This window comes from Opisthorchis viverrini (genome assembly GCF_000715545.1).
Source record: "Opisthorchis viverrini unplaced genomic scaffold opera_v5_110, whole genome shotgun sequence".
Lineage (NCBI taxonomy): Eukaryota > Metazoa > Platyhelminthes > Trematoda > Opisthorchiida > Opisthorchiidae > Opisthorchis > Opisthorchis viverrini.
This window is the reverse complement of record NW_008751760.1, coordinates 748,850-766,392: the sequence shown is the minus strand read 5'-3', so window position 1 is coordinate 766,392 and position 17,543 is coordinate 748,850. Positions and strand designations below refer to the sequence as shown.

The 17,543-nt window shown below is 43.6% G+C and overlaps 1 protein-coding gene across 1 annotated transcript in view; it reads right to left on the bottom strand.

Annotated features, from left to right (window-relative positions):
• T265_05500 (hypothetical protein) overlaps positions 1-17,543 on the bottom strand; it is a gene marked incomplete at both ends in the record, with an annotated part of 44,449 nt that overhangs the window by 9,568 nt on the left and 17,338 nt on the right. The window contains 2 exons of the mRNA XM_009170522.1: positions 4,493-4,642; positions 5,619-6,361. Of these exons, the coding sequence (XP_009168786.1) occupies positions 4,493-4,642; positions 5,619-6,361 (893 nt within the window). The remainder of the gene's footprint in view (positions 1-4,492; positions 4,643-5,618; positions 6,362-17,543) is intronic.

Genomic DNA, 17,543 nt, shown 5'->3' with positions numbered 1-17,543 from the left:
TTCGAGTAATGATGAGTGGCCCTCCAGAAATATCCTAACTCCCTTAAGGCATTTTGCTCTGTTAGCTGGTGTGGAGACTGACAGCAGCATGAGTGCATACAGTATGGTTCCGATGCTCACAGCAGCAATAACGAACTTTAACACTTTTGACCTGATCCCGAAAACTTTGTTGTTTTTCCGATACGGAAGTGACGCGGTATTCAAAAAACATCGTTCAGGTGACTTGTCGACCTTAGCAGGGCAGCTAGAGACATGTTTTGTTTGGAAACTGTGCCGTAACACTCAACATATTGTTTGCCGGTCGTAGATGAGCGTGATGTAGCGCCGGCTGCGGTACACATCAATGGATGGTCACAGCATTCTAGGTGAATTTCACTCTGCTTCAGGTTTGTGGACAGTTCGAACCGTCCCGGCGGTGTTTGGGTCAATGACTACTAGTGGACGGAATATCTGAAATGACCCTTCAACTCCACGTATTTCCGGAGCCGAGATCATTGAGGAATAAGTTCGCATAAAGAGTTGCGAAGGTGATTTATCAGTCACTTGGTCCCAACCCACTTCAACCACATGAACATTACTGGTCCCAGCCAAAAATCAAAAACTATGTAAACATGTTAAGATTTAGGTCATGATTTGGAGACAACACACCATTTTTGTTTCATTCAATACTGCTACACTATGAAAATAATAAAGTCTTCACTCGTTACTGGAGAAGAGTTATGCTTTCATCCAGACTGAGTGATAAGTAAGGCTGACCTTAGCTCACCACACGAAGGTCTAACGTACTATTACAAACATCGCACACCAGATAGCGTCTGTAGTCTCCGATAGGAAAGGATTCCGTTGGAAGTTCTGTCAGTCCTGAAGCACAGACAACGTGCGTGGACGATCTCTGAAATAACTGTCTAGTTACAAGCGTTCTCGTAAAAGGTTAGTCACAACAAACAAAAATTGTTCGTTACATGTAAGTCATCAGGCGAGGAAACCCCTAACCTATAAATATTACGGTATGTATATACAAACAGAGGATACACTAAAAGGGTTTTAGGATCCCTGAATTTTGGCAAGGATCACACAGGAACAGAATCACAAATGTCCGTGACTCCCCCGATTCGAATGGATCATGGAGACTCATTTCCATATTAGCTAGCTGGGCAACGTACTTTAGGATCAATGAGTGCCAGTGAAGGTGAACTCAGCTAAGGCTATGGGCGGCGAATATCTCCCACATGGCTAAACAAACCCTTTCAGAATTTGCAACCATCCCTTTTCAAAAGATGGATGTTCAGCGAAAATAGGTGAGCAGCGGTCATATTCACCAATAGGAGGTGTAGGTTTTGGGCATGATCCAAAAAATTTTCATACAAGCTGATTGAAAAGAGTCTCCGGTTTCCAATCTGCCTGAACGTAAAGGAAAACAGGCTAATCTAAGGCCGGCAACTTGTATTCTCTCTTGGTATCTGGTCTCGGTCATTAGGAAACATGACAAGAACTATCAAGCGAATGAGTGTTGAAATGGCATCTACTTCTGTCGTTCCTGGTTGTAAAACCAAATTAAGTGGGCGTGAGTGATCATATCGTTGTGTGGATGGAGGATTTGTAAGGCCAACGAAGCTTCTAATTTTCGTACGTGGATGTTTTATCACCCACGGCTGCTGCAAGCCGTAGGGTAGTGTACGACTCAATATTGTGACCCCTGTCGTTTTTGTTACACGTCAACAACCTACTCGACCCCCCAAGAGGTGAATCCTTTCTCTGCAGATGATATGAGACCTATGGGCATCCGAAACACCTGAGAGGAGCTACAAGACGGTCACCATGAAATAACTAACGGGGCTGGAACCTCTCGCTCAATGAGAACGCGCGCAAGTTAACATAGCCAGTAAGTCACCGTAGCTTGTAGCAGCTTCAGAGGCTAGACATTCGAGGTCTGTCGTACTTCGGAACATGGAGATAGAAGAGCAGGACTGCCTAACTTTAGACCGTCTTTTAAGCTTACAACGGCTTTGATCAACTTTGGCTCAGCGGGTTTATTGCAGCATCCGTACGACTTCATTTAGAGTGCTGCGTGTGAGCATGGTACTTCATGGAAAGGAGGTAATTGAGAGAGGATTTAATGCTTGCCAGCTGGCTGTTACGACAATATCTCGATTTCCAAATGTTCCGGCCTATAGGTAATAAGATGTTCTTGGGTAAGGTCGTGCCGGCTAGCTCTTTTCAAGCAGAAAGCAAATTCTGCAAGAGGTTCTGCAGCAATCGGGTGGTGATTCCCCAGAATGTCATCCAAAACGAACCCTCAATACTTGATCCGATGTAGACTGGGAAAGGCCTTTCTCTGATTTGGTCGGCACTCCCTCTGACACCCTCATTTCTCTTTCTCATACACTATCCTATCGGAAACCTCAAGTAAACGATACTGGTGCTTTGATTCAAACCAATATTTGTGGGGAAATAGCAGTAGTAAACGGTCTGCTCTGGAAAATTATTCAAATAAACACTCATTGAATGCTGACGTTCTGTTCAAGGGAGCTAGAGCCACCCATATCCGCCACTGATTATGCCAGCAACGGTCATTCTCGAGTAACAAAAGCAGAGACCATAGCAGCCATTTTTTCTCACCCAATTGAATGGTTCTGGCTCATATGACTTGAATCTTTGGCCGTACAATTTCCCCCTGCGGCGTAACAAGGTGCAACGCCAGGCCGAAAGTGGTCTCTTCCGAGAGCTTGTCTCCTGGTCTTCACCAGAAGGGATACAGATATATTGTGTGTGTAAGGTTTTCCTATTGATTATTGACTACTGTGAGCCAAAACAGACGATCGTGTTGGTAGCCAAAAATTAACACAAACTAATGCAGTTTCTTTTGCGAGAATGTTCCAGTATAGAATATCAGAATATGGATATCTAAGTTGCAAAGCTTGTGAGTTTAAGAAACCTAGATGCACCACTGATTTAAAATATTATCCGCTTGTATGTAATTCGGCACTTGTGCTCAAACTTACTTTCAAGTAGAAAGTAAAGGTGACATAAACTTGAAGACTGCAAATATGTGGTTGACCTCAAGAAGGGTGGGACCGATATGGGGCTGTCAAAGATTTTTCAGTAACCATATAAGTAGTATGTTATATCGAGGAAGCAGACTGTAGTATCCCACATATCGTGTCAGTTGAAACACGAGGTAGGTTTTGTGAAGCACATTTAGTTGGAAACTCTAAAAAACGAGGGATTCTGTTCTGTCTGGTGTCCAGACCAATAATTTCCACCAGTTACGTCAAGACTAATTTTTCAGTTTGTCACACTCTTTAGCTTGGAACAGCAAAGAAGTGAACGAATGAGCCGAGACTGTTTACGGTATTGTCCTAACTGTGTTTTGCTCAGAATCCAAGCCCAGTTTCATCAATCTTTGAGAACTTAATATTTCTTCACAGGAAGGACTTTCCAGTGAGTAACTGCGTGGGCGGTTCCTTTCAATCCCGTGAGTAATTATGACTGGCTAAGCAGCCACAGTAGAAAACCTCAACGTCGGTTGACAAATACATACATTCAACTGTAACTTTCTCTGCAGTTCCTACAGGAATTTTGGACAATTAAATCATTCTGCAACGGTTGTCAAACAATGGTTGTCAAACAAAAAGTTGGTTAAAATACGACGAAATTCCTACCCGCGTGGTAATCAATACTGATTAGTTCGTTGTTTGACATTTCCCTTCGTTGGGTCCTATATTCCGAATATGCACCGTGTTTGTTTTCGGATCATGAATCCCACTAGGACATGGAATTGTGGTGTATTTGTTAAAATTCTGCTGGCGTTCCTGACCGTGTCACGACACACATTGACGGCAAAACTGCCGATCCATGATTTGTCCGAATCCAGCTTTCCTCTGCGAAAACTTTTGGTTGCACTACTTCCTGCAAGATGGACCTGGCAATAACGGTATCGTTTTACCGTCTGCTGGGCTATTCTTCGTGAAGGCATCCCTACCACATGGCTTTTGTTGGAAAGTAGCTTCCATGAGAGTTCCCCTGAAAACATCCACTTTAATTCTGTAAAAAAAAGCTGTTTACTTTCACGAGTTGCATTCCATTGGGCTGATCAGTTTCAGGAAGACTGTTGATAGGCCAAAAGTTTCCAAACATGGAACATACTCTTCCCCGGAATTCTTATATTAATTCAGCTGGTACCAAGCCCACAAGCGATAATCAAAGATCATATGCTTACAGAAGAAAGTTATGTTCTCACGAGCATGTTGCCATGAGCAGCAACCACTCAATTCCTGATTTGGTGAGGGGGGCGATTTAGTTACTCATTCGGTCACCGAGACAACAACATAGATTGCGAAATCACCTGTGAGAGTTTGCGGAGCAGGCATGAACCGAGGTTTACTACACACAGAATGGTGTTGAAATTTGTAAACTCAATCGCCAATACAGCCCGGAGGTACCGGCTACCGACCATGAAAATCACAGGTAGCGAGAGCATCGAGTAACTCACCAGCGAATTCACACAAATGACAAAAATACAGCCCAGTTTGATCGGGTTGCACGGAATTGGTCATTTGTTCAAACCGAGCCATACTCATTCCCTCGTCTGAGTCCTCAGTAGATGAATGCGGATCACTGCATGTCAGGCTGACGGGATTATCTGTCGAATAAAACGGAGAAAGTAGTTTACTTGCGTTATTCAGTTCGGTGGCATTGGGGTAAAGTTAACATCTCACCGAGAGTAGCACTGGATTCTATAAAATCGATTTCTTTGACATCGGAGTGACAGAAAGATCTTTTGTTAGGATTGTAGTGAAAACAAGAGATAGTATTCGTAGTATCCACATCTATATCCTTCCCGTTTGAAAAGTTCTGCTGGCCTGTGTAACCATTTCATTGAGTCCTCAATAAAGGGGAAAGGACTGATCTGGAGTTCCACTCTTACGAGGGCTCCTCAGCAGTGCATATCGTTAGTGGTGTTGCTGTTCAAATTCTGTGAGCGTTGTCACTATTCCAACAACGAATGCTGTACGTGACTGAGTTGTCAGGTTTGAAAATGAAAACTTGTGCACACCTGAGCAATGTAATTGATTGGTTCGACAGCTCGAAAGACGGCTCAGTAATGCCTTGTTTCTTGCTCGCCTCTCGGGACTGCCTGAGGAACTAATGAGGTCCAAGCATGGTGAGACTCAAGTCCACTGTTTCTTCTGTTTGATATGGACTCAACAGAAAACTTTGCCAGGGCAGGAGATAAACTGGAGAGTGACGTGAATGTGACAATCTTATTAGGCAGCCATAATGAATCTGCGTCGATATTTCAGAGAAGACATTGGAAATAACGTTGGTCCTAAGATCAGCGTGTTTGCAGAAACATCAAAATTCTATCCTTTACATTGGAATAAAATTAAAAGGGCGTAGGGCCAACGCTCAGCAGCAGGTTGACGTTCGTTTGACAAACATGGTCATAATAATTTGAGAACAGAGAAGTTGATTTCGGGGTTCCCGAAATTTTGGAAGATCCCTCAATCTGTCATGTTTCGAGGAAACATGGAACATCGATCACATTGATCAGATGTCGATTTTGAACTGTTGCACCCACTGAATGCGGCAAAGTTTTACCCAGTTACCCCACTCACCTCTCTCTGATGGTGTGATTGCCGATTGTGATCTGACTGGCCTGAAGTCTGGTGACTCTGATTTAGGCGTATGGAATGTTCCATCTGACTCATTCATCGGGCCATTGTCTATCGTAGATTGGGATTGTACGCTTTTCTGCCAATCTGACAGTTGATTAGAATCAAGTTGGACATCCTCTATGGACAACCTCGTCTCTTTGGATGCCTGGTTCACAGTTTTCTCTGCCAGGTCTATCTGAGTAGGGCCGGATAATTTTCCTCCATCGCCAAGCATCACCCCCGCTTGCTGGATCCGCGATACGTCGTTCGATAATGCACATCCCTCTTGACCATCCTGGAGCGCAGACAAACCCGCCAGTACTCGTAGTTCGTCTGCAACTTCCCGTGACTGTTGGAGGGATTCTAACTGGACCGCAACTTCTTCGTCCATTGAAGAGGATGAACAGCCCTGGAGGTGACTATCACCACCAACCGCATGTCTGGTATCAATGCCTCCGTAAGAGTTGAACAACTGCGGCTGATTGCTCACATGGGTAGCGGTGGGCTTGAACATATCTGTATCTCGAATGGTCCTCAATGGCGTGCTAGAATTGGTCATTGTATCATGTAGGTGGAGATCCGTACATACTTTGAGTGGACCAACCATACTTTTCGGTGCGAGCGCAGAAGTAGCTGGAGGCCAGAAACTGAGAGAAGGCGAGCTCAGGTTAGGGAATCCAGAAATATCATCGCATCTTTGTAAACTGGAATGAAATTAAGGGACAATGACAAGCGCTTTGTAGTGCTTCAACGTTCAAAAATATTTGGAATTTGGGAAATGTGGTTTAAGGCATCGTTCATATTTGATGGTTACACTGATTCACATGTCAATTTGATTTTTCACTGGAAACCCATCTCAATCGCAGCTACATCTCTTGCTTATTATAATCTCCAACTGAGTGTGTTGCACGAGGCCACCTCAGTTTCAGCTGGTAAGACATCCGAGACATCGCAATGCAGTGTACGGAAGTAACACACTAAACATAAGGTTGCTGAAAGCTCTTCGGGAGCCCACAACTAGTTTCGCTTTGCTTCGAGCTACCGGGACCGAAAGTCAAAATTATGCAAAACGGAACTCTTATTTGAACCCAATGGCATCTGATGGGCTAGATCTCGTAGTTTCCAAGCATTCAGTAGGCGTACCAAGGGTGTATTTTTCTGAAAGCACAGCTCATAGATACGTGATGCTCTGATCGGACTATTGTTCCTCCAGACTTTGGGATTATATCGGGGCTCCTTGGTTGCACGACGCTTTAAGCTGCAAAACGTTTGCGAGTCGAATAAAACTTTTTACGCCAAAATGGTGCATTTTGTTGCGTAAGTGAGCGAACTAAAAATACCCTAATCTACGTTCACATTTTCGCAACTCAACAAATTTCATTGTTCACTGAATCAACCACAGTCTGGCAAAAAATTCTGGTGGAATAATTTCCTAGCCTAAGTGGGGGTCAAAAGTTTGGACTGGTATTCTCAACTCGATTGCCTGTCTGTTTTGGTCCACCAGGGGATACGTCGTGGCTTTAGAAACGTAAATTTCATTGGGCGAATACTGAATGCCGATAGATCAGTTCTGGACGAAGTAAACGGAGTTTAGCGGTGATAAATATCTCACCAGATAAACCAAAACGCAGTCAAAAACTCTAAGAGCCTTCGATTTTTCAGTTTTTTTTTTTGGAAAAAAAAACACTCCAAATTTGAGCAAAGGTGATACACAGAGATTGTAACTTGTCGATAACTTGTAGTTAACGCAGACGGTCGACGTGAGACACAACCGACTTCCTACTTACACAAAATGACACAACTAGCGGTTAAGGTCTCGGACTAAACTAGTATTTTTCGTCGAGTTCTCTGTCTCATTTTACAACCATAAACAAGAATAAACAGCATCTATCTACGCCGGAAGTTTCAGGACATTCGAGCGATATATACGGAGTTGCCAAGTGTGCATGTGTCTACAAATTCTTGTACACACTATGCGCCTGTAAATACTTTTCATACAGGTACACAAGGCCACCTAGAGATTAACTGTGCTGGGGCTCATAAAATCCACCCCTCTTTAGTTCACCTGGTGGTGCTGTGTGAAACCAAAAGAAAGGTATCATTCACACCATGCGCATGAACAGTTATATCCGGATCTTTTCCGGTCTGGGCGCAGTTACCACAGGACATGAAAACATCAATGCCAAGAAGACTGAGATTTCTGGGAGTTACCTGGATCTCTCGGCAGCCAATTTACCACAACTTTACAAGTATATGGTCAGAATTGGACAGTGAATGGTCTAACATATTTGTCCCCTGGTTATAACCCAATGCATCAGGCCCTCCATTTCGAACACGTGACAGATGGTCCGTGAGAAGCAAACTTCCTCCTGGTCAGACGATGTCATTGCATCGCCCTCGTCGCTGAACACGTGAACTTTCGCCCACCCCTCTCAAACAAGACGTCCCAGCCGGGATTATCTTTTTGTCTTTTCGACCGTTCTTTGTGTGGCTGCGAACATACAAGCACGCATGGCCGAGCATGGTATCCCGATGAAAAACCAGTTGGCGTAGTGGATGGATGAAGTATGTGACTGTCAGACTGCGGACTGTGGGCAATTGCGTCATCTTTGTTTAAAACCAGCGCGCGCACCCACCAGGTTTGCTGTGGCGTGCACAAAGAACAGAATTATAATTAGATCGGATGACATACCGTTAAAATGACTGACCCTGCCTGGTCTATTTATTCCAACCTCCATGAGGTGGCAGGTTTACAGGGAAAAACAAAGAATCGGCGTCTGCTGACTGGGAAACGAAATGACAGACGAAACCCCTGAGGGCAGTAAACCAAACTCGTTCGTTCACCGGACCACTGTTCCGGTTGACCAGTCTGCAGAAGTCGCACTACGAGCGCCGAGAACAGTGGCTGCTGTTCTTTGCACAGTTTAAGGCTATGTTTGGAACATCGTGAAGGCTGTGCGCGTTTTTAACGTTTGAGAAGGATCTGCGTCTGGACTATATATGGACTAAACAGTTGGCTGAGCAGTCGACCAAACAGTCTGAGGAAAGAATAGATGAAATCTCTAACATCTCGGGAGGGTAACCTGTCGGAAACTGACACAAATCATTTTTAAGGACCCTCCTAGGAATGTTTCTCTGAAAATTCTCACTTAAGAAGGTCAGTGTTTTGGAAAAACACTTTCAAACTTTTTGTTTATGAAGGCCGCACATCAGAAGTCATGAGGTGTCTGAATTTTTACAAAAAGTTGCCGAAACTCCATTAGGTGTTGCAAACTTCAGGAGGAACGAATAGGCTCTTATGGTCCTAAGATCTCACCTTTTCCGACTGAACTATCGTAAATGAAAGCGCCCTCATTGTGATAGATGAGCCAACTGGCATTCGGGGACTATAACTAACTTGTTTACTAATTTTCACCAGTTCAGATAACATGTCTAGACGGTGTACTTCCTATGTGCACCAGGTTTGCAGCAGTGACCAACTCAGCTGACCTCACATGACACCGGGTCAATATTCATGCTCCGTTTTGGTTGGGGTGTACTACGTGTTGAACTCTAATGCAAGTCGCATTCAGATATGTGTATTGCTCGGATAGTTGACCCGAAAGAGGTGAGCGACTCAATATGCTTTAGTAAGATCCCTAAATGTTCATAACTAACTAGGATTTGCCCGTACTAGTCTACATGTTGCAACCATGTGCCTCACGCAAGGGCAACATGGCACGAAAGGCTGCGAGCAAGATAGGTCGACCTCACTTCCTTCCAAATTACGAGTTACCTAGAAAGCCTCAGTGTTTTTATTTTGATCACCACCAGTCTCCATGTGAATACTCTCCACCAAGTTAATCACTATTTTCCTACCTTTCTTACTGAGATTTCAAAAACCGTAGATGAGAATTCTTCACACTCGTTTCCTTTATCCGGTTACTTAACGGGGTGTGAATACACCAGTTATAATAAGCGAAGTTCCCAAGAGTTTTTCTTCGAGGAAGCTAACCATAAGTTGGCTGAAAACCATTCGACAGCCCACGAGCCGTTTTACTCTTCTTGGATCTCATCAGGTAGGTTTCTCTCAGTTTCATGTTCTAATTGAACCAAAATTTCACAAAAAATTCGCGTAAAACACTCACTTTACACAACAATTGTTTTGTAACGGGAGGCTAAACTCTATGTGTATTAGGTTTTATTGGGCTACTGAACGAACTTTGCAATTCTGCTCGTGGCAACATGTGAGATAGTCAGTATTTTCCACATCTGTCCTGGGATGAACGAAGTCAACAGCATACCGGAACACCACTTTCAGAACCTAAACTCAAAGGGTTTTTCCAAGGCCTGGAACTATAAGAGCGTTGTTTTTAGCTCGGTGGACCTAGGAGAACAGTCACCATTCCATTTTCAGAGGTGTATTACAAGCGATCTCAAACGGATCCGTGCTATCAATCTCGTCATGCCACTGTTGTAGATGGCATCACTGTTCGGATCGATTCAGATAACCGGCAGTAGCGCAAATTGTTTATACAGTAAATTTTTGTGCCCAGAGATCATGTTTTCTGTATACGTCCACTACGCGTGTGCACTCACACACACTCACACAGTACGCATTGCATACTTACTATGATGACTGACATTATTTATAAAGCGACCTAACAATAAAGTAGACCAGCCACTGGTCTGGCCAGTTGTCAGAGCAAGTTAGAATGTTTATCAGAAAAACAGCATTTGTTTGTGTGTGCGTGCTCGAACATGCTTCACTTGTATTCGACAGGAGTCGGGGAACCGGTGACAGCACAGCGCAGCAAGTGTAAAAATCAACATTCATAGTAGTGTTTTAAACACACGCGCACACGTTCGTACCACACAGAGACAAATATACATCTAACAAAATGTGATGGCCATTTGAATCGTATATGTGAACTGCTCGGATAACATGATAGTTTCGAACTCTAGGGTTTCGAGGGCCACTGATTGGATCGAACAGCGTCGGACAAAATAAACGAAGGTTGACATTTTCCAGTGACCGTTTTTGTTCACGAGGGCGCACACAAACATGTCTGCACAAATGCATCTACATAAGCACTAACGTAACTTTGGAAAAAAGGCTTAACTGGAGTTTGTTATACAGGCGGTAATATGTTCGCACACAGGTCTATTGCTTACATGTCAAATAACCTGACCGTTCGTTCATTCGTCGTTTCCGGTGTGTAGGGTGGTCGCAAAAATACAGGCGACTTCTGAATGTCTTGGAAACCTGTTTTCACATGTTTCATTGTCCTCCCCCTAAGCTGGGCTGAAACAGACCGTTGGAACGGTAACAGATATGGTCTTCTTACCCACCTGTTGCACGGAGGCTTGAGAGCTAATAGACTAAATTGAAGCTACTCACCCAATAAGATGATACTTCCAGTTGTGGCCACGAGACCAGCCTTTACTCGTTAAAACTACGATGACTAGAGGGTAAAGCTTATGAATTCAAAAAGACAAAATTAAATAAACAGACGGAAAGCTTCCGGACAGGCAACGTAAACAGCGCATGTCACACACGATAACGAGACTGATATTTTCGTGACTTGATGTACAGTATCGTGAGGGACGTCAATAAACATGTGTTGGGGACAGTATATTGTAGGCGCAGAAGAGCGTATTTCATGCAAGCAAATGTACTTGTGCGGAATGAGGTGGGCACGACTACCTACAGTTTGTTCAGCAGAAGCAACCTTTCACAATAGAACTTTGTGAAATTTTTACAATGAGTATACATGATGGTCACATCTCACTACTCACAAGGCCTCTGAAAACTATTCGACAGCCCACGACCAGTCTCGCCCTTCTTAGGGTTAATCAACTAGACGCAGCCCCGAGTTTCCGCCAACCTCATGTTCTACCTGAACCCAGATTGCATGAAACTAGATGTAGACGGGGGACTCACCTGAAACCCAGTTGAACCGCACGCTTATGATGTTTTTAAGTAACTGAATGTGCGTGCCAAAACATCGTAAACGAGAGATTTCCCTGTGTTCCAGGTGAGTCTTCCATAAAAACCAATTAGGTATGCAAATGAGTCTACTTTGCTAATGGTTTTTCTCCTTCGTAACTTTTTGTATAACACCTCATAAAGCTTCTATAGATTTCTATGGCTTCGGTCCCATTTAGACCCCAAAGTACTGCTCACTACTTGTGAGTAGTATGTTGGGGTCGAGCGTAGCCTATAGAAAGTGAGCACTGTGATGAAATTAAGTAAGGCGGCAAAGTAGGTAACGGAACATACACCATACTGATGAATGAATAAGCCGTGCAAGCGTCTACATCAGGCGAATCGATAAGACACTAATGGGCCATCGGAAGAAAGGTAGTCACGGCCTTCGTAAAAACTGTGCAATTCTTTGCAGCATGTCTCAAGTCCTCATGATAGCAAGAGCTGAAAGACCATTGAGCAGGATACAGAGTTCCGTCCAATAAGCCTCCCTTCTGACCTCACTAACTGAATGTGCCGTACAAAACATCGTAAACGAGAGATTTCCCTGTGTTCCAGGTGAGTCTTCCATAAAAACCAATTAGGTATGCAAATGAGTCTACTTTGCTAATGGTTTTTCTCCTTCGTAACTTTTTGTATAACACCTCATAAAGCTTCTATAGATTTCTATGGCTTCGGTCCCATTTAGACCCCAAAGTACTGCTCACTACTTGTGAGTAGTATGTTGGGGTCGAGCGTAGCCTATAGAAAGTGAGCACTGTGATGAAATTAAGTAAGGCGGCAAAGTAGGTAACGGAACATACACCATACTGATGAATGAATAAGCCGTGCAAGCGTCTACATCAGGCGAATCGATAAGACACTAATGGGCCATCGGAAGAAAGGTAGTCACGGCCTTCGTAAAAACTGTGCAATTCTTTGCAGCATGTCTCAAGTCCTCATGATAGCAAGAGCTGAAAGACCATTGAGCAGGATACAGAGTTCCGTCCAATAAGCCTCCCTTCTGACCTCACCCCCGAGATTTCATTTGGAATTTTTTGGTTACCGGAAACCAACCAGACGCTACCAAAATGACCACCTCAACTGCTCTAGATCTAAAAATTCCCCTTTGAACGAACGAAAACGCCATCATTTTAAGAGTTATTCATCTCAAGGCACTGTGGTCTGTCGTGTAGAGATCGCCATAGAGCAACAGAAAAGTGACCTTTTTTGTTGAACAGTACTAAAAATAAAGTTGACCAGCTCTTCTGGATAGTCACCGGGACCCTTCCAAACTTTGGAACAAATTGAACGACACTAAACCTTGATGCCAGCTCAGATGACCATGCTTTAGTTCCATGAGCTTTTTTATTGCAAACGCACGTTCCGAATAAGGACGAGTCAAAACGCTTTTGTAGTTCAATGCATACTTGTGCAATCAGAGCCTGAGTAACTTCCAACCAACCAAGTGGTGTTCGGTAGGGATACTCTGTGATATTAAACTCATCCTATGGTGGGAAGCTGTATGCAGATGATTTGAGAAATTAGCGTTGAGTAGTAATGTTTGGGACTTTTAGAACACCCATACACATCAAATGCTGCTCGGACACATGAAATCGTGTAAGACATCTTCAGTAGAACTGTGATTGCTCTAATACGGGTTTCTCTACTTCTGCGTGAGAAAAGTGACTGTAAAGAGGAACTGGTCTGGGTTTCAAGAGTCATATGAGGGTGGGTCGATTTCGCCTCGCTAACTTTCACGTTCCATTACACTATCGTCAATAAGTGAAGAATGTGCATTTTCTCTAGCTAATACTGGTCACGAGGTTGACAAGGACGCACGAAGAACCACTGCCGGTTTTGCACTCATTGGGGCTCATCAAAATTCTCCATCTGTCTCATTTCCTGCTTTAACCCCACAATGAACGTGTTTGGTGGAAAAAACCTAATATGCAAGCAGAATTGGTATGAACAAGAGGCTGAATTGAATCTCACTAGAGATGCTTTTTTATACTATTCATCGAATTTGCACAAAAGACTACCTCCAACTTCAGCTGGGACGATATTCAAGATTGTGAAGCGGCTACTTATAAGGTTTATGAAATGCTTGAACTATCGGTTTCATTCTATCTGGACCTCATCATATTATGTGGGTCTAGTGTCCGAAGTTCCCTCAAACTTGTCATGTACATAAAAGCACAATTTTCTTACAGAAAGTTATCCGGAACACATACTTCGTATCATGAAACGCGCTCTACGCAGTCCATTCAGCTGACAAACAGTATACAGTGTTTCATCAGCATAACCTTAATGTGCCAATGAGTGTTCATTTCCACCTACGTTCAATTCGCTGTTTAGCTATGAAAAAAGATTGCTAGAACTTCAGGACTAGATCAGCCTGTTGGGTCACAAACGGTAAACATCAGGTCAAACTATGTTCAGTACGCCAGTCAACCATGGTTCTCGGGACATCGCTTCCGGTAATGGAACGGTATTTAATCAGTTTCCTCCGAGAATTTTCACGGTATAGATGTTCTTTAAAAAACATTCTGTTCGCTCAATTATAGTAGCAGTTTTTTTTGAAAAAAAAACCAGTTCAAATCTCCTTGTCCGAATGGTCCTGAAATTCCTCCAGCGTGGCAATTAATTTGTCAGTTGGATGAGTGAATGCAATGCTTCATAAACGGTGTCCTCTCCTTGTCCGAATGGTCCTGAAATTCCTCCAGCGTGGCAATTAATTTGTCAGTTGGATGAGTGAATGCAATGCTTCATAAACGGTGTCCTCGAACACTCAAGATGAATCCCGGATCGAGCAAATCACCTTCGGTTCACCGACTGATCTGAAAGACTTTGTTCAGTTGCTAGCTGCAGTAGACCCGCAAACAAATAGTGCTTTGAGGTACCACCTCCTCCAGACGTAACTTGACCATGGAAAACAAACGGGTTAAACGCAGTAACAAGATTTTATCGTAACGGCTCCTGTGCTTTTGTGGTCCGTCACGTTGGCCCCTTTGTTCGCTAAAATGACAGACGGTTGCCAGGGCACACACACACGCAAACCTCATTAGCATCGCAGTCGAAACGCTTGCGCAACCTGCACGCATCAAGATGAAAAACATTAGATAGTCCGAACCTGAATCACACATTCGTCATGTTTTATGTGATCACCTGCATGGTCATTCCCCGCTTCCTTTGGGACTCACGGTCTTTGCACTGGGCGGATGCGTCGAACCCAGCAGAGGTGATTCGTTTATTCGTATGTTCACCCCGGCAACTGGATTAAGTTTACCGGGGTGACAGTTTGTTACGGCCGAGAGAACGTCATTTCTTCGGCCTGATTAAGTGTAGGCCAATGCACACACAGCCGGAGAACCCAAGCCCTAAAGCGACGAAGTTAGTTTTATCTGTCCCGTGACGACATAACATGTTCCTCCGGATCGATATCCTTAACATTTCACTTGCAAAATGATCACTGTAAGATCGATTCGACTGTAATGCCTTTGGGCAGTCTCAATCGACAGATCTTTGTAAGGAAGGATGTACTTATACTTCGGACAAACCGATAAGATGGGACAAACGAAACAGAAAAACAAAGCGGCCCTGGAAACTAGCTAGACATACTGACAAGTAGGTACGGATTATCACGGGTTGCACAGCGGGGTATACACATATGCTTTTGTACAATGCACAGGAAACTGTATAAGTGGAAATTAGCCACTCTTATCATTGGGTTTGGCGCGTGAAATAGACCTCAGCGACGAGCATACCGTCACCTTCTAGCCGGACTGTTTATCTATCTACTGTCCATATTTATGTACCAGGTTTGTGTGGGATAAAAGTGAGACAGAAGGCTAAGTCCATCCGACTGATTACATCTTACAACACCCAGCGTTAGTATTTCAACTGCTTTCGATAGTAGCCCTCTCGAAGCAAACTTTCCTGCACTCATTCCAGCCTTTGTTGCCACGGTCAACCGTCTTTGCGCGCAGTTCAGTGTCAACATTTAGTATCGACACACTGCCGTAAGCGACGATGCTGGAAAATGTTGATAAAAAGAAACGGTCTGTTGAAGCGTCCGAAACATTATTCATACTGCAGCTTAAGATTGGTCTTCGAAAGAGGCTGAAGCTCAAACCGCCATTTATATTTACTACCTCCAAAGGTTAAATCTGACTGCCCGTTTTGAAATCTCTCAGTGACTGTGTATAACGTTCTGGTATTCTGAACGCAGGAAAAGCTTCTTTTGATATCTTTGCGTACAGACTGCTGGGATGAGATGCGCCAGAAAGCTTCTTTTCGAAATCTGGTGGTCGCCAAGGGTACTACACGATTTCACCACTCCGTCACTCAGATCGTACTGGAATACAGCAGCTTCATTCTACAGCTTGATTCATTTTATGAAGCGAAACAAGGGTCTCCTCTATTGTAGACTGATTTCAAGGTCTACCATCTAACAGGCTGCTCAGAAAACAAAGGAGTACTAGGTAGACTTGAAAAAAAACGAGACGCACCGCATTTCGTACTCGACAGGTCATTTCCGGAAGAATGATTATCCGGTTGTGATATAAGGGGCCGCACAAGTGTTAGAAATCCTAGATTGCCGAGTATCTATATCAGCAACCAAAGAAATGTTCAGTTATATGTTACAATGAAGCATTCAGAGAATAAAGGAAGTGAAGGAAATTGAAATGAGTTGTTTGTGTCTGAAGTTTCTTTAAGTTGAGGCTAAAACATGAAAATTTTCCCTCGGGCAGCCAGCTAAGAAGGAACGGCTTCAGAAATCGGCATAATATATTCCAACGCACGCTGTCTTCGAAGATCTTTTCATGAGATTTCCACATGATTTCAAAAGAACCTTTACCATCCGCGACGCACAGATTCGTGTTAGATACTCAAAACCACGAGGTCGTCAACAGTGTGTTAGATCATGTTGAACTGAAACGAGTTGTTCCTGGATGGATGCATAGGAAGGATAAAGGACTCGTGTGGTCCCATCGCAACTTATTGAAGATAAAAAGAGCAGTGCTAATGGTTTGCACTATTGTTTGTAATAGTTGATGATAATAATACCAACACTTATGAGTGTTCCGAGCTCAAGATTGTCACTACTCCTGACTTTCCACGCACTGCTAGTCAAAATACACGAAATCTATCCGTCTGCGTTTGGACAGCTCGAGGTTTTCTCAGGATGAAAATGACCCATCCGGGCCTAACTAAAGACGAAGGCCTGGTGCCTTTGTTGAGTAGCGATGTCACAACTATCAAATGCGGAATACTTATGACAATTTTGATATTCGTCCTGAGGAGCGAGAATAAGTAAATTTGTAGAGAATTCACGTTTCATCAGCTGCGAGACTCTTTTTCACACCCTAACGAATCACTAACCATGCGCTAGGTGCTAACCGAATTGAGCACAGAAACACCGACTTCAAACGTAAAGTCCAAGTAAGCCATAAAACAAGCCTAGATTTGTACTCAAATAGCCCATTTTTGCAAGCTCCTTGTACCATGGCCTACCAAAACCCTCGGGACAATGTCAACATCTGATGCCTTGTGGTGCTGACAGGCGTCAAGTACTTCGTTGCGGGAGAGGTTTACTCGTCAGCTCCACCACAGCCCTGCAATTCAGAGGTCAGGGGTGTCACCTGAATCCAGACGTGCCTCTTCGCTCATTATATGTTTAATTTTACTTCTCGTTTCTCTATCGATCAAATCTCAGTCTAAGTTCTGATGAAATTCTGCTGATTCAGACAATCATCAAAACTATTTCGTTAGTTCAGCTCCTTAAAACACCAAGCAAACCTTGGAGCGGTGATCTGCGAAGGCTCTAGAACACATTTCAGATGCGGCTTTAAAAAATCTACGCGATTTTTTTACCACCGGTGTTCTTCCTGAGCTTCAGAATCAAGGTGTCAACGTATCATACTGGTTGCTAAAGC